General features: G+C 38.4%; 3 protein-coding genes across 5 annotated transcripts; 2 read left to right on the plus strand and 1 right to left on the minus strand.

Annotated features, from left to right (window-relative positions):
- Positions 1-319: 319 nt before the first annotated feature.
- LOC143221979 (DNA excision repair protein ERCC-6) lies at positions 320-7,675 on the plus strand. Of its 3 annotated transcripts, XM_076447760.1 has the most exons (16): positions 321-467; positions 551-697; positions 783-1,042; positions 1,110-1,543; positions 1,632-1,697; positions 1,766-1,895; positions 1,977-2,129; positions 3,655-3,782; positions 3,893-4,047; positions 4,163-4,477; positions 4,732-4,926; positions 5,013-5,162; positions 5,243-5,353; positions 5,437-5,640; positions 5,734-6,622; positions 6,703-7,675. In XM_076447760.1, the coding sequence occupies exons 2-16, from the start codon at positions 647-649 to the stop codon at positions 6,879-6,881; spliced, it is 3,420 nt and encodes a 1,139-aa protein (XP_076303875.1). In that variant the 5' UTR covers positions 321-467; positions 551-646; the 3' UTR covers positions 6,882-7,675. The 3 variants fall into 3 exon arrangements, with proteins under 3 accessions (XP_076303879.1, XP_076303875.1, XP_076303869.1); XM_076447764.1 differs by having other exon boundaries at positions 320-697; positions 5,734-6,618; XM_076447754.1 differs by having other exon boundaries at positions 322-697.
- Positions 7,236-10,657, minus strand: LOC143206991 (uncharacterized). Its single transcript, XM_076419949.1, has 5 exons — positions 9,958-10,657; positions 9,339-9,685; positions 8,561-9,266; positions 8,003-8,212; positions 7,236-7,914 (listed from the first exon to the last, which is right to left on the minus strand). The coding sequence occupies exons 1-5, from the start codon at positions 10,107-10,109 to the stop codon at positions 7,710-7,712; spliced, it is 1,620 nt and encodes a 539-aa protein (XP_076276064.1). The 5' UTR covers positions 10,110-10,657; the 3' UTR covers positions 7,236-7,709.
- Positions 10,658-11,952: 1,295 nt separating this feature from the next.
- On the plus strand, positions 11,953-23,397 carry LOC143222011 (uncharacterized). Its single transcript, XM_076419913.1, has 7 exons — positions 11,953-13,227; positions 18,909-19,034; positions 19,386-20,855; positions 20,931-21,218; positions 21,300-21,530; positions 21,618-21,799; positions 21,894-23,397. Exons 1-7 carry the CDS (start codon positions 13,093-13,095, stop codon positions 22,345-22,347), a joined length of 2,886 nt encoding a protein of 961 aa, XP_076276028.1. The 5' UTR covers positions 11,953-13,092; the 3' UTR covers positions 22,348-23,397.
- Positions 23,398-23,512: the final 115 nt, after the last annotated feature.

Here is a 23,512-nt window from a genome sequence, read left to right on the forward strand (position 1 = left end):
GTATGTACTGTTTGTATGTACATTGGGTGTCAGGTTTATTCCTATATATATCTCGTCTGTGGTTACGTTTTGAATTTGAATCGCATGCTCGACGATTTTAGCCTCAGTAAAATAAAATTCTCAATAAAATGGGGTACCTTGAGCACCCCGTAAAATATAGGTCCTTTCCCGCTAATATCACTTCATCGTAATAGAAATACGCTACTGTTTTGGCCGCGCATGCGCGTGAAATCTTGCACAATATCTCAACTCAACAATGCTTTACTCGACTCGTATAGTAAAGGCAGAGCGGTCTTTTAAAAAACCTAATTAGTGGCAGATAGCTAGTGATTTATGAGTTTATAATTTGTCGGTAACGTCAAGCTGCGTCAAGCCCGTCAAGCGGTCAAGCATTGCGCAAGGCGCAAATGTATTGCAAATTGTTAGAAGGTTGTTGCATGTTTTGTAACTTTTGTATTGTCAAATAGGTACGTTGCCACCGAAACGAATGCTCGCAGATAAATTGGATAAATATGTCTCGTCGAAATAATGTTGCTTATTCCTTTCTAAGGAATACGGTAAATTGGTAACAAGGAAATAATAATGCTACATAGAACGTAATATAAGAATATAAATAAGTACCTGTACATTTATCATTACTGCGATCATGGAGACTGATGATCAAGATCTTAACAACGAAGTTGAAAATGTCTCGAAGGTTAATTACATTGCACACCAATATTTGTTTACGTTGCTAGTACACCCTTTAATTGTTGAATATATCTGTAAACAAATGATTTCAGGTGTTGTCTGTCAGAAGTGAACAAAGCATTCTCTGTGAAGCGTCGAAGGAAATTGAAACTCTTGTGAAAGCAAAGTTGCAAGGATTCGATTCCAATGATCCGACTTTGGGAAAATCTAAGGGTTTAAATGTCAATCAAAATAATGAAACCGATGTTGTAGATAATTCACGAGTACTAGATTTACAGAAGCAAGTTCTCACTGGAGAAATAACTCCTTTCCAAGCAATTTCGAAACAATCTGATTCAACGAGAACCGAAGGGTACATAGTGACATTTGAAACAATTAAACTTAATCTATAATGATATTTATAATCATTCTTATTTTAGATCAAACAAATCTTCGCATCTGCTCGATCTTGAAAAATACTTGCGACAGCAAGCTGAGCTTGCCAAACAAAGGAAAGAACTAAAGGGAAAGACAAAAATATCCAAAAACACGGATCAAACTCCATTAAAGAAATTAAAAATATCAAATGCCAAAGAATGTAAACTCGTGGAGCAAACGAGACCCAAAAACACTAAAAAGAAATTAACTACAGAAGTTAAGAAGGTGAAAAATTTAAATCAAAATCATAATTATACCAATAGAACGAGTAAAGAAAACGATTCCGTCGTAAGAAGCAAGCATTCTACAAGAACGTTATTTTCTTGCGGCACTTCAAATGATAATACAGACGGGTTGATTGAAAATACAGAGTCTGTAGATGTAGAAAGTGATTCTGGTAGCGAGTATGTTCCAAGCGACGAACAGATTGATTCGGGTAAATATTAATTTAAATAGAAGATGTTGTTGTGTTTATATGTTGAAATTCTTAATGGATTAGAATCCTAATATTGTTTCATTCGCAGAAGGTGAATCGGGACCATCTCGAAAGAAGAAAAAGACAGCTACAAAATCTGGTCACAAACAAAAGGGTATACATCGAAAACAATTATATAGTAAGACGTAATAAACATCTGCTGATGCGAACATTATATTTTAGTTTTTGACGACGGAGACGAACAAATGTACAGGCAGAGGGTAGAAGAAAGCAGACATCCAAAATCGGAACCGTTCCATAAAATAGATAATTTATTTAAAGTTCCACAATCTATATGGAAAAAATTATACAAGTATTGTGAAAAGAATGTGCGCAATTAGTACTTGCCTTGTCTTGTGTCGTTACTTACCTTGGGTTTTCGAATTGTTTTCAGATATCAACGGGTTTCTGTGCAATGGTTGTGGGAACTGCATTGTCGTAATCTAGGAGGTTTATTAGGGGATGAGATGGGACTGGGAAAAACTGTACAAATTATTGCATTTCTTGCGGGTTTGGATTGCAGTGAATTGCTTTCCGATGGTGGAAGGTAAGAATAAATAAACGTAACACAATTGCCGCTCTATTATATATGTACCCAGCTAACCAGGCGTGCCTTGGGCAAGCCGTGCCTAGGGCACAGATCGGCAAATCATTGTCCAATCTACGCTCGGAGGTGCTCAAGTCCCGATTGGCTTAATTTTGGACGACCGTAGGACCAGGGTTTGGACATGGGCATGAGGTCGGCATCAGGTCGGCACGAATCGGCCGAATGTGCCTTTGTGGCAGCACTGTCGCACTGATGTACCGCATGCCGAATATCGTTTTACAGGTGAAACAAACAATTCCAATGCCGCTTTTGCAAAATTCACATGTTTTTCTATAAGCGAGGGTGAAACTAATATCCTAATCGCGATATGGAGCAACAAAAAATGAGTATACACATTCGGAGCTAATATCCCGTACATTACTACCGGGCCGGTATATAAGAGAAATTGGCGAAAAAAAAAATACAAATTTTATTTATTTCTCACATTTGTTATTTTTCCTAGACTGCGGATCTTTATGCGAAATAAAAATTGTCTGCATCGATTGCAAGAGACATAATCTAAAATTTGCATTGCCGTACAATTTTCTTTACAGTTCAATTTCAACTAATTGAATACACTTATATTTTAAAGATGATAAATAAAAATGATTTTATCATCTCCGCGCGAATGGCAGTACTCGATAAGTACTGTCCATCTGATTTTTCTAGACGCCCGAGGCCAATAGAAGAATATTCAACTTTTAAAGCGACCGAGTTTCGCCAATTTCTCTTATATACCGGCCCGGTAGTAATGTACGGGATATTAGCTCCGAATGTGTATACTCATTTTTTGTTGCTCCATATCGCGATTAGGATATTAGTTTCACCCTCGCTTATAGAAAAACATGTGAATTTTGCAAAAGCGGCATTGGAATTGTTTGTTTCACCTGTAAAACGATATTCGGCATGCGGTACATCAGTGCGACAGTGCTGCCACAAAGGCACATTCGGCCGATTCGTGCCGACCTGATGCCGACCTCATGCCCATGTCCAAACTCTGGTCCTACGGTCGACACTAGCTCGGCATATGCGCGCACAGGAGGTCGACCAAATTTAGATTTTTGGTTGGCTGGGTATATGTATATATATATTCTATACTATGTCGCTTAATTCTTAAGATGTTCTAATCAGAGACTTATACCGGTACGTAAAATACCGGTATTTTTCAGTTATTTCTTCCTAACCGTTATAGAAACCGAAATATCGGAATACCGATATATTTGCATATATTTACCGGTAATAATTTCGGTTTTTCCAATGTATACAATAGGATACATTAATTAATTTAGGTGACTGTGCTTCTTGACGGTTCTCGGGTAAGTGGCATGCAGTGCCTTTTTATTTGGGGCCACCTTTGCATTGGAAAAACCGACAAAATACCTGTATTTATTTCGGTTTCGGTACATCCTTTTGGCATAATACCGGTATAAAAATTTTACCGATATTAAGTACTTGATTCTAATAAGCAGTGTATTCTGCTTAATAGATTTCGAGGATTAGGACCAAGCATAATTGTCTGCCCAGCTACATTGATGGAACAATGGGTGAAGCATTTTCATGACTGGTGGCCTATTCTAAGGGTAGTTATTTTACACCAATCTGGAACATACAACGGTCTGTTAAAATTCCATAGTATAAAATTCTATACCATAAGAATAGAATCTTCGTGTAAATGTGCATACGTATAATCCAGACGTTATCCAACGTTAAATATATTTTTATAGGTGATTTGGAATACCTATTACATTCCTTGAAATCCGGTGGCATTTTGATTACCTCTTATTCCGGAATACTCAACCATAAAGATTTGCTTATAGCTAATCGGTGGCACTACGTGATCCTCGACGAAGGACATAAAATAAGGAACCCACAGGCAAAAGTACTTTATCCCGATTTAGCCAGCTAGAACGAATTTCCAAGTCCGATGATCGTTCTAATTAGAATAGAATAAAGTAGAAAAGAAAAGTCTAATTATCATGTACGATGATTTGCAGGTCAGTAAGGCGGTAAAAGAATTCTCCACTCCACACCGATTGTTATTGACTGGCAGTCCAATGCAGAATTCTCTGAAAGAATTGTGGTCTCTTTTTGACTTTATCTTACCAGGCAAACTAGGTACTCTACCTGCATTCCTGGAGCACTGCGTTAGCCCTATAACACGAGGAGGGTACGCGAACGCTAGTGCTCTGCAAGAAGCAACGGCGCTTCAGGTAGCTACAATGCTCAAGGATGCAATTACACCATACATGCTTAGAAGAACGAAAAACGATGTTCAGCATCATGTTACTTTACCAGAGAAAAATGAACAGGTATTGTATTCGATTCACGATCCAATTTTTGGAGATTTTAACACTAAACCTACCGACCATTAAAAGTGACTAATGTGTATGGTATTATAAAAATGACAAGATTAATTTAATTTATATTTTGTGCGATTTTTACTATAATATATACTGGAGTCAAAACATGTATTCAATCAATTCCCATGAAAACACCTTTACAATCTCAATAATTGTCAAATAAAAAATCTAAAATGAGTCAAGAACGTGACTTTATGTTCAAGGTACTGTTCTGCAGTCTAACAGAGGAACAAAAGAAATTGTACAAGAACTATTTGCGATCCGAGGATGTTTCCTTTATTTTACACGAAAGATATCACACGGAAAGTGGCAGATACAGAGCTCGACTACTGATAGCGTTGTCGGCGCTCAGAAAAATATGTAATCACCCTGATTTGTTTCTATTCACGAGTCCAATCGTAAGATCGCCAAAAATACATACATGTCGCTTTTTTTTTGTTATTTTGTTTGGTCGATCGTTACATTAAATGGAACGCGTATTTAGGATTCTGAAGAAGACGTTGATTTATCAGAGGAATCGTTGGACAAATTTGGCTGTTGGAAACGTTCTGGAAAGATGACGGTGGTTCGATCTCTTCTAAAAATTTGGAAACAACAGGCTCATAGAGTACTACTGTTCACTCAAGGAAGACAAGTACGTGTTTGCAAAAAACTGAAAATTTCACTCGAGAAACTGTTGAATGTAAATTTGATATGTACGTATACTATACACAGATGATGCACGTGTTAGAGTCTTTGGTACAAAACGAGGAATACAAATATTTGAGGATGGACGGGACTACTCCCATGTCACAGCGACAAGAAACAATCCGTTTGTTTAATAATGTACGCACGTATTAATGTATTAATGTGTATTAATGTATGCACGTAGAATATTTTTACCTTTCTTTGTTTCTTTTTCGTTCTAGGATTCCTCGTACTTTGTGTTTCTATTGACCACTCGCGTCGGAGGATTAGGAGTAAATTTAACGGGAGCAGATCGAGTGATCATTTACGATCCAGATTGGAACCCAGCAACTGATGCACAAGCAAGAGAACGTGCTTGGAGAATAGGACAAAATAAAAGAGTCACTGTCTACAGACTTATCACAGCCGGTACTATAGAAGAAAAGGTCCTTTTCGGAATTTTTAAAGCGTCTGTTTGCCAGTAAACACTCATGAAATTCTTTCAAATAATTTCGCTATCTTTTCCTTTTTTTTATTAGATATACCACCGACAAATATTCAAGCTACTTCTTTCCAACAAAGTTTTGGAAGATCCTCGTCAACGAAGATTATTTAAAACTTCCGATTTGGTCGAGCTCTTTAATCTGAACGAGTCCATTGACGGACATCCCAGTGAATCCGATCACTTGTTCCGAGAGTCGAAATTAACGCCAACACCAACGGCTGCTAAATTTTCAACCAATAAGATTGAAAAAATGCGAAAATTGGCAGCCACGCTTAGCAAACGCATAGCACAAAAAGTCGTTAATTCTACTAGTACAACGCAGATCACAGTTGCGTCAGAGAGCAACTGTGTTCAAAATGATCACGGTAGTCAAGAGTGTCAAGACCATGATGATTTGAAACATGATAATCAATTGCCCAACTATAGCATGATACAGAATGGGGATACGCTCGCAGGCGAGGTAAAACTGGTACAAGAAGGCACAGAATCCAGTACAGAGAAAAATAGTACTGTATCTGAAGGAACAGGCAAAGACAACGTACCACCAACGAACGATACAACGCGTGGCATTGTCGAAGAGGAAAGTCGAACAAACTGTAGAAATTCTGATATCCGCACGGACGAGATGGAATACGAAACAACTGTGCCAAGTTCATCGTCCACCGATAACAAGGTCACCGAAGTTTCAGAAAAATCTAACGAACAAAATAGCGAAGATATGGTATTAAAATCAACCAAATCGCATCGTAAACACAAACGCAAGAAAAAGGGTTGTTCAATGGAAAACAGCGAGGTGTCTGCAATATTCGAAGGAGAACGTGTCTCGCACTTGATCGGCCGTCGGCTTGGACGATCGGAAGACGATCAAATTAAATCGTCCGAAGACGATCAGTACGTGCTGGAGAAACTATTCGCTAAAGCAAGTAATGATATTTCTTATAAGCGTACACGAGCATAGATTTTTAATGCAACGATAGTAAATTGCATAAAACATTTTTTCTAGATGTCACATCTGCTTTTCAACATGAAAAAGTTTTATCGAATTCAGGGTACAATACGAATGATAATCCAATGCAACGTTTAGCTCGAGAAACAGCCCAAGAGAGTATGGATAACATACGTAAATCTAGAAAATGGTGTTGGAGACCCACGTGGGATTCTTCACCTACCATCAACGACTGATCAACTTTTCTATATTGCCAGAGCGATATTACTAGATACAGTAATTTATAGAATCTCTTTATTTTGTAATCTCCAATTTCCCCAGTCAGTACAAATATGTAAACTATTAAGTGAACAAACATTTTGTTTTATACATAGTATATGTATGATAATAAGGTACTTAGATTTTAAGGTGTATTTTCCTTAGAAACGAAAACAAAGTTTGTGTAAATAATTTCAGTTTCACATATTTCATCTGAAAAACATTGTAACTATATCGGAGATTATTATTTATGCATGAAACTATTCTTATTATTGTAGGTACTTACGTACGTTGTCAATGGCTTCAGTGATTTCGAAGGTTTCAAACAGAGATAACTTTCAATAATGGTATATTTCTTTTTTTACTTTAAGTATAAAATGTTCATCATAGTTCTCTTGAACAACATTGACTTGAAAAGTAAATAGGAGAACAATAGAAAATAGTAACATACAAATAAGTCGACAATGAAAGCAATTACTTCCCTGTTCACTTGTTTAAATTACTGAAGTACTTCTTTTCACTTTTCGTTAAAAGAAACTATATTCCTTCGGTATACACAAGTTACTACAATTTCATGTTCGACAAGGCAATAATTATACGAAAACATCTTCCATGAGACTGTTTTTTGTACTCGTGTAAACAATAAGCAAATGTACGATACAGCAGTAGTATATGTATCCTTTACAAAAGAACTTTGTAGGAACTTATTTATACTATACACAGTTATGGGTTACTTGTACCGTTATACATATATACAAAACTATATACACTACGTTGCTCGTTGAACTCACTTCTGCACGTTTAGTTTAGTGCCTTAAAAATTCCTTTAGACTGGGACCCTTCCTGCCCAGGGGATCATCTGGAAACATTACTATGTCCCCAACAAAAGTTGGTGCCAATAATCGGTTTACAATCGTGTCGCGCCATCCTGGATTTTCATTGTACAAGTCTCTAAATTGATCCGATGAAACCACAATACCTTTGCACATTGTCGCGTACTGTAATATATATCTTGAAAACGATAAAACCAATCCATTAGAAATTTGAGGAAACAAAATGGTGTTGGAAATATTGATCGCGAGGGAAATGTACTACCTACCGATCGTCGTACGGAGTTATCCGTTTTCCAGCTATAGATCGACTGGGCGTGAAGACCACTATACCTTCTGAGTACCATTTTTCAAGCAGACGAGAAGTCGCCGATCTTCTATGTTGAGGTACAAATACCTTCACGGAATGTCCTCTGCATTTAAAGAAATTGATAACCAGCTGTAATCCCTTTTCCGAAAATGATTTTCCGTTTGTATGCCTAAAAAGCGATGAAATACCAATTATTCATATATAATATATGTCATATATAATATATAATACCAATATTATTCATATATCCCTATTAACCCCTTGCCCTACGATTTATTTTATGGTATCAATGATTAGAACTTTCTTCGTAGTTCGTAATTTCCTAAAAAATGTATGCCTACATGTTTTTCAATAACTATACAGTAACAAAACCAAAATAGAATTTCATTTCGGTTTAAAGGAGATTAATAACATACATACTTATTAAACTGTGTTCAAAATCTTCAATACGAGACTGACACGATATTGTAGGGCAAGGGGTTAATTCAGTAAAATTGAATTAAAAAGATTGTCTTACGACATAGCGACGTTATTCCCGTCGATAACGATCTCTCTTAATGCTTTAGGTGAACATGTTACATGTCCTGGCAACACGCTGTTCAAAGGTTCATTGTTCGAAGTCGCATTTTGTACACTCGATGTACTAGGTTGCGTATCCTTCTTCAACTTAAGCAATCTTTTCTTTAATTTTGCTGAAACCTTATGAAATGATTTTGGTTTTTCCATTGTTATTGAACCGCTTATATTTTGGGCAATGGGCAGTTTTAAATTGGCTTGGTTGAAAAGTAAATCAGTGTCATCATTAATTTGTGCTTCCCTTGCATCATTGTCTTTCACATTTTCCTTGTATCTTTTTGCAGTTATTAAGCAGTGAAGATTTTTTGGATCCGGACTACAGTCTATCATGAAAAGTCTATTATCTTCTACTTGAGTTACGTTAATCACTTCAGCTTCCTTTTCCTCGTCTCTGATTTCTCCTTCTTCCAATTCATCTTCCTCTTTGTCCTCGTTTACCATGGTTTCTTTACCTGCTTCTCCTTCGTTTCTCTTTTCTTCATTTACAGTTCCTGCTTCATCCTTCTCAAGATTTACTAAATTATCATTTGCCGTTCCTTCGTTTACGATATTGCTTTCCTTTGTTTGTCTATCCGACAATTCTATATTTTTAGATGACCACACTACCGCAATATCGTCTGCATTCTGATTTACAGAATCCGATGTTACTGAAGAAACAATTTAAAATAAAATGCAATCCCAATTTAGTAGCTACGTAATATACATTGTACTCTTTTTACCTAAGTTTTCATTGTCTTTATCAGAATCTTCTTCGGTGTCCAATATATAAATAGATTTTCGTTTTCTCGAGCGTAATAAAATAGGTGATCTTTTCCGTTTCAAAGTTTTATTCGAATTGTTGTCTAACCTTTCCACATATCTTTTTTCAGTTTTGCCCTTGTTTTTGCAAACATCTTTGTCTTTCTCGCTTTCATTGTCGCTTAGAATGATTATACTGTCTTGACACAAGCTATTGGTTCCAACGTTCAAGAACAAGTTGTTTTCATTGTTTTCAACTTCATGTTGTTTGCCTTTATTGGAGTTCAATCTTTGTTTCGCTGTCATTTGTTTCTCCCATCGTTTGCCACTGTAACAATAAAAGAACTGTTACGATACACAATAATCTTATGACCCCAAAAACAATGTTTGTTCCAAAAAGTATTTTGAACATTGTGTTTCTATAATATATTTGGTTCGTATAAACAAAAGTTTGTAGGCACAAAATGAAGATATTTATTTATAATAAAAACAGAATAGTATGATATTGAATAAATCTATGAATAAATATCTTAATTTTTCCTTTGGCAACCCAATACATCGATACTAAATACACAATGTATCATTAAAAGTACTTAATACCTTAACTGAATATGCCTCAGAGAACATTCGTAAAATGTCTTTTTTTTGGTCTGAACAGCTTTCTTTTTTTTCTCTTTTGTCGACGTAGTTTTTTGTTGATTCGAACTCGGTAACGTCTCACAAATGATCACCGAATCATTTAAATCGCTCATTGTTCGCGTGTTTATTCTATTCGAAGAGTCTCGACGTAACAACGTGTACAATTTTAAAAAGGACAAAAACAGGATTCACAATTGTTCGTTGTAAATCAAAAAAAAAAAGAAAGGATGTATCTCACAAAAATTTCGGTCGCACAAAAAATATAATATCTCGGTACCACGAATACATTTTAAATATTCACGTATTTTCAGTGACATTTATTACTTATTGCGAAATGTTTTATTCACGTTTTAGTCACGTTTCGTCGACATTGATCATACTGTAAATATTGTCAACAACAATTAGCTGCATGTGATCTAACTCAAATTACATGTGCATATGTATTTAGTTCAAAAACAACACTGAAGTAGGTTATGTAGGTATTCCACTAAAACACACACTACGCGACACGAAACACCTTTTACAATGTCTTCAATTCGTAAATTTAAACGAAGCAGTTGTTTCGACGTTTTAATACGTATTTGATTGTTTTTTCAACACATTCTCACCCATCGTCCATTTATAATCCATCTATATATATATGTATCAAGTGATTCAAGTGTTCGAACTTTCGAACTTTCGAACACGCGTTCGTAAAACTATATTATTATACCCTACTGTAGATGCGTATTTACATTGTCTATCGACACGTTGTTGACGTTGTTGTTGTTGAAACTTGTTAGTAAATGCAAATGGATACCTACATATACAAGGTGTCCCAAAAATGTACTTCCTTGAAAGGAGCGATTTTTGAGGTCATTTGAAGTAACTTTGTCCTTTGAGAAAATGTTCTTCGCGGTTTTATTAACAAGTTATCAACGAACAACGCGGACTAATCAGAACGATAGTTGCTGCGGACAGATTCCAGCTCGGCCAATGCCAACGCCACGCTCTGCGGGACCTATCGCCTGATTGGTCCGTGTTTTTCGTTTTAATCCCTTGCCTTATACTTACGATGTCGTGTCTGACTCGTGATAAATTTTCTGAACAGATTTTGATATGAATTCTATTTTGGTTTTGTTAAATGTACAGCTATTGGAGAATTTGGAACATTAGGCGTACAATAGATATAAATTTTCTCCTTTTTTAGGAAATTACGATCTACATAAAAGTTTTAATCACTGAAACCGTAAAATAAATCGTAGGGCAAAGCGTAGAACACATTTTCGTAGAGGAAAAATAAGTTAATTATTTGAAATGGCCTCAGAAATCACTGTATAGTACTACAATATGTATTGACATAAATATGCGTTTAAATATGATTATATTACGAAGGGAAATATAAATTTTCAAAAATAAAAAATTTATTTTGGAATATAATGTATTAATACATATTATGTATTAATACAATACACAATATACAATATTTCCCTCGGGTCTCGATATTACCTCGAAGACCATCGAGTCTTAATTTATCCGGGCTGTTTGTTTCCCAATCAAGCCGGTTAATCGAGGTCCTATATACTGTACATACTGTACTTATAAATGAGAGGAATTGAGAATACGATAGGTAATTTTATAATAATTGAAAAATAATGATACAGACCCAGACAGCACAGTCTGACCGAGCCTACCGCCGGACCCAGCTAGCGGAGCCCCTGCCCGACAGGTTACGGGCAAACACAATGCTTGGAGCAGCGTTGAGACCAAGATAGGCCGATTTAGCCGGGCCCCTGTGCACAAAATGGCGCGATTTTCACCTGCCGGGGGCTCGAGCCCAGGGCCTGCCGGCCGGGCTGGGATTCAGCCTGTTTTTGAGAGGGCGGCACGGTATCACACTAATGTGGCCAATCAGTGCTTCGATTGAGCCCAACTTTTCTCGCGCATGCGCGACACAGGGCGGGTCGCTGGGTCGCATCAATGTGGCAGTACTTTGCAAATGCGTAGCAGTCTCCCTTGTTACCGACAAAAGTATAATAAGTTAATAAATAAGACCTTTGAGGGCGATTGCTGCCTAGATTGACCTTTATCTGGCGTTTTTGACTACTGAAAAAACCCGTGTTTGTATTATCACGCAATGAGAACGCGAATCCCGCACCCTTGCAATCTTGCAAATCGGCTGAATCCTAGCCCGGCAGGCAGGCCCTGGGCTCGAGCCCCCGGCAGGTGAAAATCGCGCCATTTTGTGCACAGGTGCCCGGCTGAAATCGAGCCGGTGTGCCGTCTGGGGATACATCATCAAGTACCAACTTGATGAATCTTAGGATGGTTGGTATATCTGAAACAAGTGAGTAAATGTAAATACTGGTAAATACGAATGTAATCTGTACCAATTTCATAATTATATATTTATTATTACGCGTATGAAGATTTGAGAAGAGAACAAAGCGAAGGAAATCGTTTAGAGACGATTGAAAAATCCTCTATAATATCGTCGATCTGAATAAATTATATATAGGCAGACTGAGAGAGAGAGAGAGAGAGAGAGAGAGAGATATGTATATATATATATATATATATAGGTATACAGCAGTATACAGCGATGCGCGTGTAATAGAATGGTTTTGAGTGGTAGCGCGTAGTGCGGCAGGTAAGTTGGTAGGACCAATCGCGAAGAAAGCGGACGCATGGAAAGCGGGAAGTCGTGGAGCCGATTGGTTGAAATTCGTACTCGCTACGAGGGGTGGTGGTGGAACGGCACGGTAAGTGGCGAGAGGCGAGAGGGCCGAGAGGGACGGGAGGCGGGAGGTGTAGCGAATGTGCGCTGGTCTGCTGGTCTGACCCGAACGCGGCTACATCCCCGTGCCAGACCAACGAGCAAGTAGTAACGCTAACGTTAGAATTTAGTCTTTTGTTTATCATTTATGTTTGTTTCACCGGGAAAAAGCAGAGGCCAAGAAACGTGGTATCGCCGGGGTGGGTAGCTGGTGCTCGGGGATCGGCTGATCGGCCAGATAGTACGGACCAGCACCAGTCGCACTGTCGCACGGCCGAAATTTTTCGGAGTGGATCCAAGTAGTCGAAAGCGTATTCAGGCAGCCTTCAACGTAAACAAAAATGGAGCTGGGGGAGGGACAGGCGAGGATTTGTCGACTTTGTGGCCAGTACGATAGCATGTACATCGATGTATTCAGCGATGAAGGCACCAAAAGACTTTTAGGCCTGAAAATCCATTCGAAAATCAACATTCTGGTGAGTAAACGGCAGAGGTGTGTCATGGGGTCTTCGGGCCCAAGTTCCATCGCAGAGGAGGGGGTTAGAAAAATGGCCGGGGGAGAAGAGTAAGCGAAGAAAAGATCTTCTCTTTCCTTTGTTGCTTTGTTTTTCTTTCCCCGAGCAATTTTCACGTCGGTTCGCTGTTATTTTCCTTCACGATCGATTCTTTCGATATTCCTCTGTGTACATCTATTTTGAATAAACAATACAAAAATAGTGAATTTTTTCGTTATGTTTTAATTATTTAGAGATACTTATTTTTCTATGTTAACTCGAACGAATTTCAAAGTATTTATTTATTTTATGATTCGACACCGGTTTTACACGTGTAACAGTTTTTCACCAATATTTAACTCGATGTTACTGTTGTCGAAAGATTAACAATACCTCGATATAGAAATAAGTATTAATATTTATAAGAGAGAGTTGAACGACGCGTTATAAATTGCATGCCATATGATAATTATGCATTGTACCGAAATAAGATTCATATAATAGAAACGCTTAACTATTCTGCCGTGTCGTGTCATTTTAGCAAGGTATGCCTTGTAATATGTTTTTCGAGCGATATTTTGTTGTAGGGATAGAAGATAAGCTCGATGTTATGTGCAGCTAGAATGGGTACCAGATCATAGTTGACAATTTTGTCAATGGTATATTTACAGAGCGGTAGGGTCTATAAGACGTTGTTAAAAGCAGTTGAAACGAGTGTAGTATGAAATTGGATTATCCGTTAAAAAATTAAAATCATACATATATTTAGTATTTAGGTATTTTGTTTGAATCACAGATAGATGAGAGGGATCCTCTGCCCAAGGCGATCTGTGTTCAGTGTCTGGGCAAGCTCGAATTCGTTTGCGACTTCCAAGAGGAGTGTCTTCGCACCCAACAAGCGTTATGCGATCGATACAATCTACCATCCTTAACAGAGATTGTAAGTTCGTATTCCATTTTAATTGCACAACTCTACCGCTCGTTCGTGATGCCACTGGAGCATGCGGCTCGTTTTTCTTTGCATTATTTTCAATCAAATTTAAACGAAGCGGAAAAGACAAAGCGATATCTGGTATTTCAGCGGGCAAAAGTTCTCTATTTTCAATAATATTGTGATTCTCGTTAATATAACGTGGCTTTTCACATATTTTTGAGTACACGCCGAAATACCAGACTAGACTTTTCTAACCGTATAAATTAGTAAATTTCTGGTACCCATTTCTATCTACATTTCAATTTATCCCTAGGCCGAAGTAAAGACTGAAGAAACAGCACCAAGCACATCGACAAACAATAACAACAACGACATCGACAAAAATCTTAATCCTCCAGCCAAGGGAAGTGTTAAAGAAGTAGCACAACGTGTTTCGAAAACGACAGCGAAGACTCAGAGAAATTTACGAAGTCAACATCAAGCGAACAGTCACAGTAATGGTATCACTAGCAGCAGCAGTAACAGTAACAATAATGGCAACGGTATCAGTAACGAAGCTGCTAAAGATCAAACCACCGCTGAAAGCACAACGGAGGATAATACAGACAATATCGAAATTGTTCAGAGCATTGGAAATACACCCACGAGATGGCTCAGAAGTAGGCAAAACACAGAAACTACTTTGACGAATGAAGCTACAACCAATATACCGATCGCGAATAGGCTTAGAAGTCACGTTAATACCGCTGCAGAGATAAGCGTGAATAGTCCTCGCAGTAATTCCAGCGAGACCAGTGGAAAACAACAAGATCCTAATACCATACAAATCCCAACATCCGCTTTGAACAAGCTTCTGACCATCGTGTCGAATTCGCCAAACATAGAAGTGTCCGCAAAGGAATCGAGAAACCAAAGCATCGACACGGAAGATATCAGTTTCACGGTCGAATTGTGTAAAAAGGAGAGTGACGACATTGAGACGGTACGAGCCAGAGTATTTCCAGATCAAGGCTCGTGTTTGGTAGACCAATCTATCGTTGGTCTTCTACAAAATCAAAGTTGCGTAGAGGTGAATAGTATAATAAACACTATCCTCAGCAGCAGTGTAAAGAATGGTAGTTCGACAAAATCAAAGGATTCGGCCGAATTTGAGCAAAAATGGCGGGCTTCTCAGAACCCGGAACAACTGTTCAAGATCGATGGAGAGGAGATTCGCGTAGACGACAATGTGGAACACATCGTGACGGATAGTCAAAATGGTTACTCGTGCAAGCTGTGTTGTAAATTTTACGAACGTAAAGACAAATGTATGGTTCACGTGAAGACGCATCTGGGGATCAAACAGTACACGTGTATTTTATGCAACGCGAAATTCGTATGCAAGTCCGACGTGATGAAACATATACGGTGCTCGCATACCAATCCTAGACCGATACAGTGTCCAAAATGTCCAAAGAGGTTCAAATCCAAGTTTTATCTAATGGAGCACGACAACGTGCACAAAGGCGTGAGGCCGTACGCTTGCCCGGATTGCGGTCAGAGTTACCATCACAAAGTATCGTTGCAGATACACATGAAATCGCATTTACCCCCACAGAACTTGGCTTGCGAGTATTGCGGTAAAGTGTTCCCATATCGTACGAGACTGTTAAGTCACATCGCCAGCGTTCACTTGAAAAATCGTCGGAACTTCAGGTGCCGATTTTGCTACAATCTCTATTCGAGTCTTGCGGTTTTAAACGAACACATTAAAACGCGTCACGCGACTACCTACACTTGCGAAGTGTGCACCAAAACGTTCAAAGTCGCGTCGAAATACAAGGCTCACGTGTTGCAGCACACCAACCCTAAGCCTTTCGTGTGCACCGTTTGTAACAATAGATACGCGTCGAAAGCATTCCTGAACGAGCATCTACTGAAACACGAGGGGCTGAGGAAACATATTTGCCAAAAGTGTGGCGCGAGATTCGCCCAAGCTAGTCACTTGGCCGCGCATCGGCACGTGCATGGCGAAAAGAAGCACGCTTGTCCGGAATGCGGGCGAAAATTTAACAGACGCGACAACATGAAAGTACATAGAAAAAGACATTTCGAAGATAAAAAGACTGGTACCGTTAAACAGCAAAATGCTGGCACGGACGCAATTTCTGCGGTGTCCAACGAAAAATAACGGCTCGCAAACAGTTGTTCCGACATGTTCCGCTCTTATTCTTATTCACGTTGTTGTCAACAATCTGTTACAACAATTTTTTACATTTCAACATAAAACAACACCCGGTAACGAGCAAAATATTCCTTATCGTACATCGATCGGCAGAAGTTGATTTCACCGAATTCGAAATTCAACTTTCTTTTCTTCATACTTTATTTACTGTTACACGCCACTCGTCGTCTCTCGCCGCATGACAATGTACTCGCAAAACGAATTGATTTGAATACCATCGCGGTCTAGGTCTAGGTCTAGAATATCACGAGGGCTCGTTTTAAAGCGTTTTCATTTTTACCTTCATCTTTATTGAACCAAGCTGCAACGCGTATTGCCATGCCAGTCGATTGCATTACAACTGTAATCGTTCGAGTCACTTTCAGTCTTGTCGTTCGTATCGTATCGTATCATATTATATATCATGTCATACTTTTTTGGTGCATTAGTCTTGTTTTGTACATAACGTAGTAAGCGTGCATTTAAGGAAGTATCGAGATCTTTTTTCAAGTATTCTTTCCATTTACATAAACGTAAACATGCTACTGATTCGGTTTTGCCAAGACTGTAATAAAAACGAGCTACCGGACAGAAATTCTTCCTGTCGAGTAATTGTCCAACAGAATATTTGACAAGCGGCGAATCATGTACATTGATGGAAAGAGACGTTTTGCAAAAGCGCTATTTCAAATCCCCGATAACAAGGAAGCCAAACAATTGAATTCGATGCGATATTACAGCTTGAAAATTGTTTTGTACGTTCACCGCACAGTTAACTTCCTAAGATAGCTCGATTCACAAAAAAATTGCGCGAGTACAGCATGGATAGGGCTTCCAAAGTTGAGTACCCTGACCGAAAGGGGCATAACAAAATATTTTCTATCTATTTTTACACAGCTGTTTTTAGATGAACTGGGACATTTTTACACAATACACGCGCAAGGTGTATTTTACTCTATTTTCGATTATATTTTACATATAAGACATATTTTATATGTACATAGATGTTTGCCGAGTTTGAGAAGGACCCTGCAACGGAAAAACGCGACGATCTTATCACTTGACCGAGGTGTTCTTTTCAAACTAGTCGATCTATACGCGCGCAAGGATCCGGTAAAAACGCTCGTAGAAACGTAAACCTAAACGCTTAAAGACCTATACAACACTTGTTCGAGCGAAGTGTGCTTGTTACGGACGATGCGGTCTTTCGCGGAAAACGCGGGAAAAGTCCATCGACAATTGTTTTGCTGGATCCTACGTGAAAAGTAACCAAGTTTTCAATGCGAAGCTATATTAGCGTCCATCGTCGATCATGCTGCGAAATTTGTATGCGATCTACAGAGAAAAACGTAGAAACTATACGCAAGTGCCTTGAGGGACTCGATATACATATGCATATATACATTAGTATACATGTACATGTGTATATATGTATTTATTTGTTCTAGCGTTGTATGAGCGTTAAAACAATGATATAATCGATCTTCCTTAAAAAAAAGGACGTCAATTTCAATTGATCATTATTTGATAGTTGACTTTGTCTTGGCCTTCAAAGAACAGTCGAGTTCGAGCCTTAGTATAATTGTTAGCTGTATCGCATGAACCAGGACACCGGACTGTTATTTATCGACGAAGTCTTTTGATATTAACTATTTAAAAGTATCGAAAAAGGAAGAAAAGAGTCACCGGTGTATCCTGTTCGTGCAGCATTTATCTGTACGCTATCGTTCGTAGTTGTAAGTTCGTTTCTACTTTTGCATCGTTTTCTTTTTTTTCTATTGAAAATAGAAAAACTGTTCATCTTAATTAGATGGTGCAGACGAAATGCGATGAACTTGCATTTACGATCGTTACCGTGAACATAAACATATCTTTTTTCTACGAAACAAAGTGTGCGCGTCTCGCTGTTGCACGTTTCAAGATTCAATCGCAAAGAACTTTTCTACGATCATGGGTCGTTACTTTCCCTCGGTATGATTACCGATATACATACAGTAGATCGTGAGAAATAGAAAGTTGTTCACGCGAGAACTATCAACTGGTATCGCGCGAAAGATATTAACATCTTAATATTACTATTATTATTATTACTACTACTATTATTATTATTATAATAATATACACTTTCCTCAAATAGCGATGTAAGCAATAACTCCTATTTTGTACGAGGCGTTTGTTAATCCGAAACTATTTTTCCATCTCTCATAAGCATAGCTGTTAATACGTCGTTAAGATAGTGCCCAGTAAAAAATAATAAGCGTATATGATCATTTTTCGACAATAAAGAAGAATTTGTTCAACGATTCCACGACTCTTCTTAATAAAGGTTCAATATTTTTCAAATTCGATGAATATTCTTTCGATTTGATTCTTTGGAGTCGCGAGATCTATCTTTCCATCGTGTTCGCTCTCTCTCTCTCTATCTCTGGCCGTGTCGATGTGTCAACAACCATTTTGTTCCTTGAACCAGCCCCAAGTCATTGTCAGACCAGCCTGGACATCGAAATTTCTTTTTGTTTGTTTCAGATAAAGGAGAACGACGGATTGCCGCACGTTGTTTGCTTGCGGTGCATAGGCGCGTTGGAGTTCTTGTGCGATTTTTACAGCTGTTGTCAGCTCACCCAAAACAAACTCTCCTTGTCGGAGGAAGCTGTAAGCTATAGTGATACGTTTGTCTGCATTCGTTTATATTACAATTACATTATTATAGTACATCGCAGCGTTAACGCGTTTCAGTGTCAGAACAATCCCAAAGTATAATAGTATCTTCGATATTAGTCGACCCAAATACGTTGAAACGGTGAACCAAAGCATTTTCAATCTTTCAAATTGTTCGTTAGCGACTCGTGTCTTCTTGCAGCGTTCGATTATCAATGATTGTATTTGTTAATACGTTGTTCTGTACGAATAGTTGATAATTCAAGGATCTTTTTCTCTTCTCGAGTCTTTTCCAATGAAGTTGAATGTATGGCAGCGTTCAGATCTGTCTTTTGTGTTCGACAGAGCAAATATTCATCGGAGATTACACCCAGAAGAATACCGCAGCAGGAAAACGATGCGGAATCTAACAAGGAGAATGTTCTGCCATCTTCAAACGAAACGAAACGAAGAGGCAAAGTTGCGTCGCCCAGCAAGAAGGACCAGCCTACGAATGAAAACACATTGGACGATAGAAAACAGTCAGCTACGAACAACGCGATTGTTCAGGACCAAAATTTGAAGGACGAACAAAGCAACGACAACGCTTTAACACGCGGAAATCCGTTGTCGATGAAGGATATCTCGAAGAAAGGGTCGAAATCCTTGGACAGCCGTACAGTTTCAATGAAAAAAGGCGAAGCAAACGATAAAATAGCTTTAGCAGAACCAAAACGACCCGTAAGAGGCCGGAAACCTCAATTACAGAAACTTAGAGAAGTTTGTGTATCCTCGAATAGAATGAAAGAATCTCAGAAAGGTTTGGATGAGACGGAACGCGATGGGAATCAACGTAAGAGACAGTGTCTGGGTACAATTTGCACGAACGGCACATCGAACGTTTCGGATGAAACGGAACGCGACGTGAATCCGCGTAAGAGTCTGGGTACAATTTGCACGAACGGTACATCGAATGTAACCAAGAACGCTGCGATCTTGTCCAAGCCGCAAATCGAGCTACCATTGGAGAATAAAGTAGCAAAGATAGCGACGATACCATCGAGTAAACGCTATATTAAAAATGATGATGCGAATAAAGATTTAATCGGCCATGTAGCGGAGGTGACTTTGAAGGACGAGTCTTTAAACGAGGAAAGAAAAGGGGAGGGCCCCACAAAAAGCAAAGCGATATCTGTAATCGTGAAGCAAGAGAAAGCAGACGTAGAAGCAATTTCACAAGAAACTGGAAAACCGAACCAACTGGTTTGGATTCCAAATGAGATACTGACAGAGGGACAACCGATCGAATCTACGATCGACCAGGAACAAGAAATTGACCTGGACTTGTCGTTACGGCTGAGTCCTGAATTGGACGATGATACGGAAACTTCTGATGTCGTCACTGCTCGTACCGATTCAAACGATTCAAGCGATTCAAACGATTCAAGCGATTCAGTTGATTCAGACGATTCAGACGATTCAGACTATACCGACGATACCGAGCAGCCGAAAACAAATTTGCCGTCCGTAGAACAAACTCGCGCGACCGTTATAAAATCGTCCCGGGAAAGTCCTGTACCGGTAGTCGTTAAACCGGATGTGACCAACAATATCGACGGTACCAAAAATAATTCGAAATTCGATTTACAGTTTTCCCGAGGTAAGATTTCCGAATTGATAAGCGAGAAGCAAAAAGAAGAGATCGAGACTTATTATAGAATTGATATGTCTGCCGTTAATGCGGAAGAAGTACAAAGAAATTTGACGGTAATCGACAAGAAGAACATTCGTTGCAACATCTGCGGAAGTCTTTATCTTCGGATGGACAAGTGTCAGGTAATTTTATTCTACATGTATCTGTCGAAAGAAAAGCATAAAACTGTCTAACTGTTAATTTGCAACTGGTTACAGGTACATATTTGGGGCCATTTGCAGATGAAACCGTTCCAATGCAAAGCGTGCGATTTTGCTACGGTAACTGTTAGTAACGTTCGTTGCCATATCAGGAAGAGTCATTTAAAGATCAAACCGTATGCGTGTAAACTTTGCGGAAAGAGTTACGCCACTTGCGGGTTATTGATGCAACATATTAATGGTCACACAGGATCCCGTCCATATAGCTGTAAGATTTGCGATTTTCGTTGCGCGACTCGACAAATGCTAAGCTATCACAGCAGTGTTAATCACAAACCACTCAAGGTAACAGAAACATTTGTCAAATATAATCCATCGCATTGTATCGCACTCTATACCACTTAGCCTTTCGTTTCAATCTTATAGGAAATCAATTGTAAAGTTTGTGGCATAGAATTCTATTCGAGAAGCAAATTACGCACGCACATGCTCGTTCATAAGAAAGATAAAGTGGTCATGTGTAAACTATGTTCCGCTTACTTATCAAACGCGAAAGCATTGGAAACACACCACAAGAACCTTCATATGCAAGACTATGTCTGTAACATATGTGGCAAACATATGAAATCGAAAAAAGCCTTGCACAATCATCAAAACGTAAGCTATAGTTTTTTGTTTTTGTACTAACTTTCACTTAACGAAACTGAAAAATTTCACACGACAATTACCTACGAAATATTCTAGGTACATTCTACGGGAAAGTACAAGTGTACTTTATGCCCAAATGTGTACAAGAGCAGTCAAATACTGAAGGAGCATCTCTTGAAGCACGAAGGAATTAGGAAGTACAGGTGCAGTGATTGTGGCAAGACATTTGGACAACAGTCTCACTTGGCTGCTCACAAGGCAGTGCACAGCGGTATTAGGTGAGTTGAACGAATAATACAATATAATATTTTCTTTGCGTAATATCTTCTTTGATAATGAACATTGCTCAATCGTTCGTCTTACTTTCGTTAGATTCTATTGTCCTGGATGCGAGAAATCTTTCAATCGTCACGACAACATGAAGATACATACGAAACGGTGTAAACCGTTTCTCGCAAATCCAGAACTGAAGAAGCTTTTAATAAAGAAAGAAAGGAGTTCTTCGACTAGCAAAATAAACAGGTCAATCGAAGATACAACCAGCAAGGATTCTTCATCGTTGAATTTCGAAAGTTTGTTCGAGAAACAGACCAACACTGAAGAGATATCGATAAAGACTGTAAACGACAAAGAAGAGACTGCAATGAAATTAGGGTTGAATATCTCTTGCATCGAATCCCCGGATAAATCGTGGATTCGCGATAATGTGTATCAAGAGGTAGGGGAGCTAACGGGAACTGCCGAACTCAGTGCGATTCAAATCGCTGAACCGAACGATACATTCATTTTGGAAAATGATAACGTAAGAATACTTGAGATATTATAGATTTGGGATCGAAAAGTTTCCAATTGCTTCTCGATGGAAGCGTGGCTAGAATCGATACAATCTCTGCACGTGCGCAAATCCCATTACGACAGTGCCGAACAGTACAAATTAGTAGAGTTCATTACTATTCAATGATTCGATGTTATCCATTTGTCGCACTGTTCATTACACACACCATACGCCATTTAAGAGTGCTTAAGCGTCAACGTGTCCAAAAAATAAAGTCAAATGATAATTCTGTGGTTGTCAGGAAGAACGTCGCATATTGCCATCTAAAGTTTTATTGTTTTTTGAGCCTTTCGAATTTGTTTTCATGACTTTCTTTCTGGTAAATATGTAAATCCTATAAAGCTCAATTAATGCAAAAACTGAAATTTTTTGAATTTTGACATGCGTCGTTTCTCCTTGCAACCACAGAATTAAGGTATTGCGCTTTTTCTCATACTCGACGCATTCGAACAATCAATTTTGTGCTTTCGTAGATTAGGATACTCATTAGTATGTATTAGTACATAAGACTTCTTTTACGGAGGTTATATCGATGTTTTTCTAACGAAGATACGTTATATTTTCGCAACTTGTTCGATTAATCTCGGATTAGGTCACTGTAAGAAAATCGACTTGCACGGAAGTCGAACCGTTTAGTTTTGACGGTATATTTGCAACGTCGTGCACGTCGACTTTCGTTCGAAGAGCTATCAAAAGCTCAGCCTTGTTGGAAACTTCGATTTCACGACCAAAGAAAGCGCCATTTTATTCATTAGTTAACACTACGAGTTTCGTCGAGGTTAGACGAAATGCTGTTACGCTTATTTCAGTTATAAGTAAAGAAATAAGACTGATATTTCTACAAAAATTCGCAACGAGAAGTTCCTACGTATAGCAATTAGGCCACGATACAATGGAACGATCTCCGACTTGAAAAAACTTGGAATCTTAGAATAATGACTGTACCGATAGTTTTACAGATTTACAGACTTTTTACACCGTTTGATTTTCTACCATAATATTGGAAGGCGATGACGAACAAATTCTTGCCTTTGAAACCAAAATGTTTAAAATAAAAGGAAAAATAAAATATTCTTTTTTAATATTATGCTTTATAATCTACTATCTACTAATTACTACTATGTTGAAATAATGGAAAAATGTGATGACTGTTTCG

Source organism: Lasioglossum baleicum, chromosome 1, assembly GCF_051020765.1.
Source record: "Lasioglossum baleicum chromosome 1, iyLasBale1, whole genome shotgun sequence".
NCBI lineage: Eukaryota > Metazoa > Arthropoda > Insecta > Hymenoptera > Halictidae > Lasioglossum > Lasioglossum baleicum.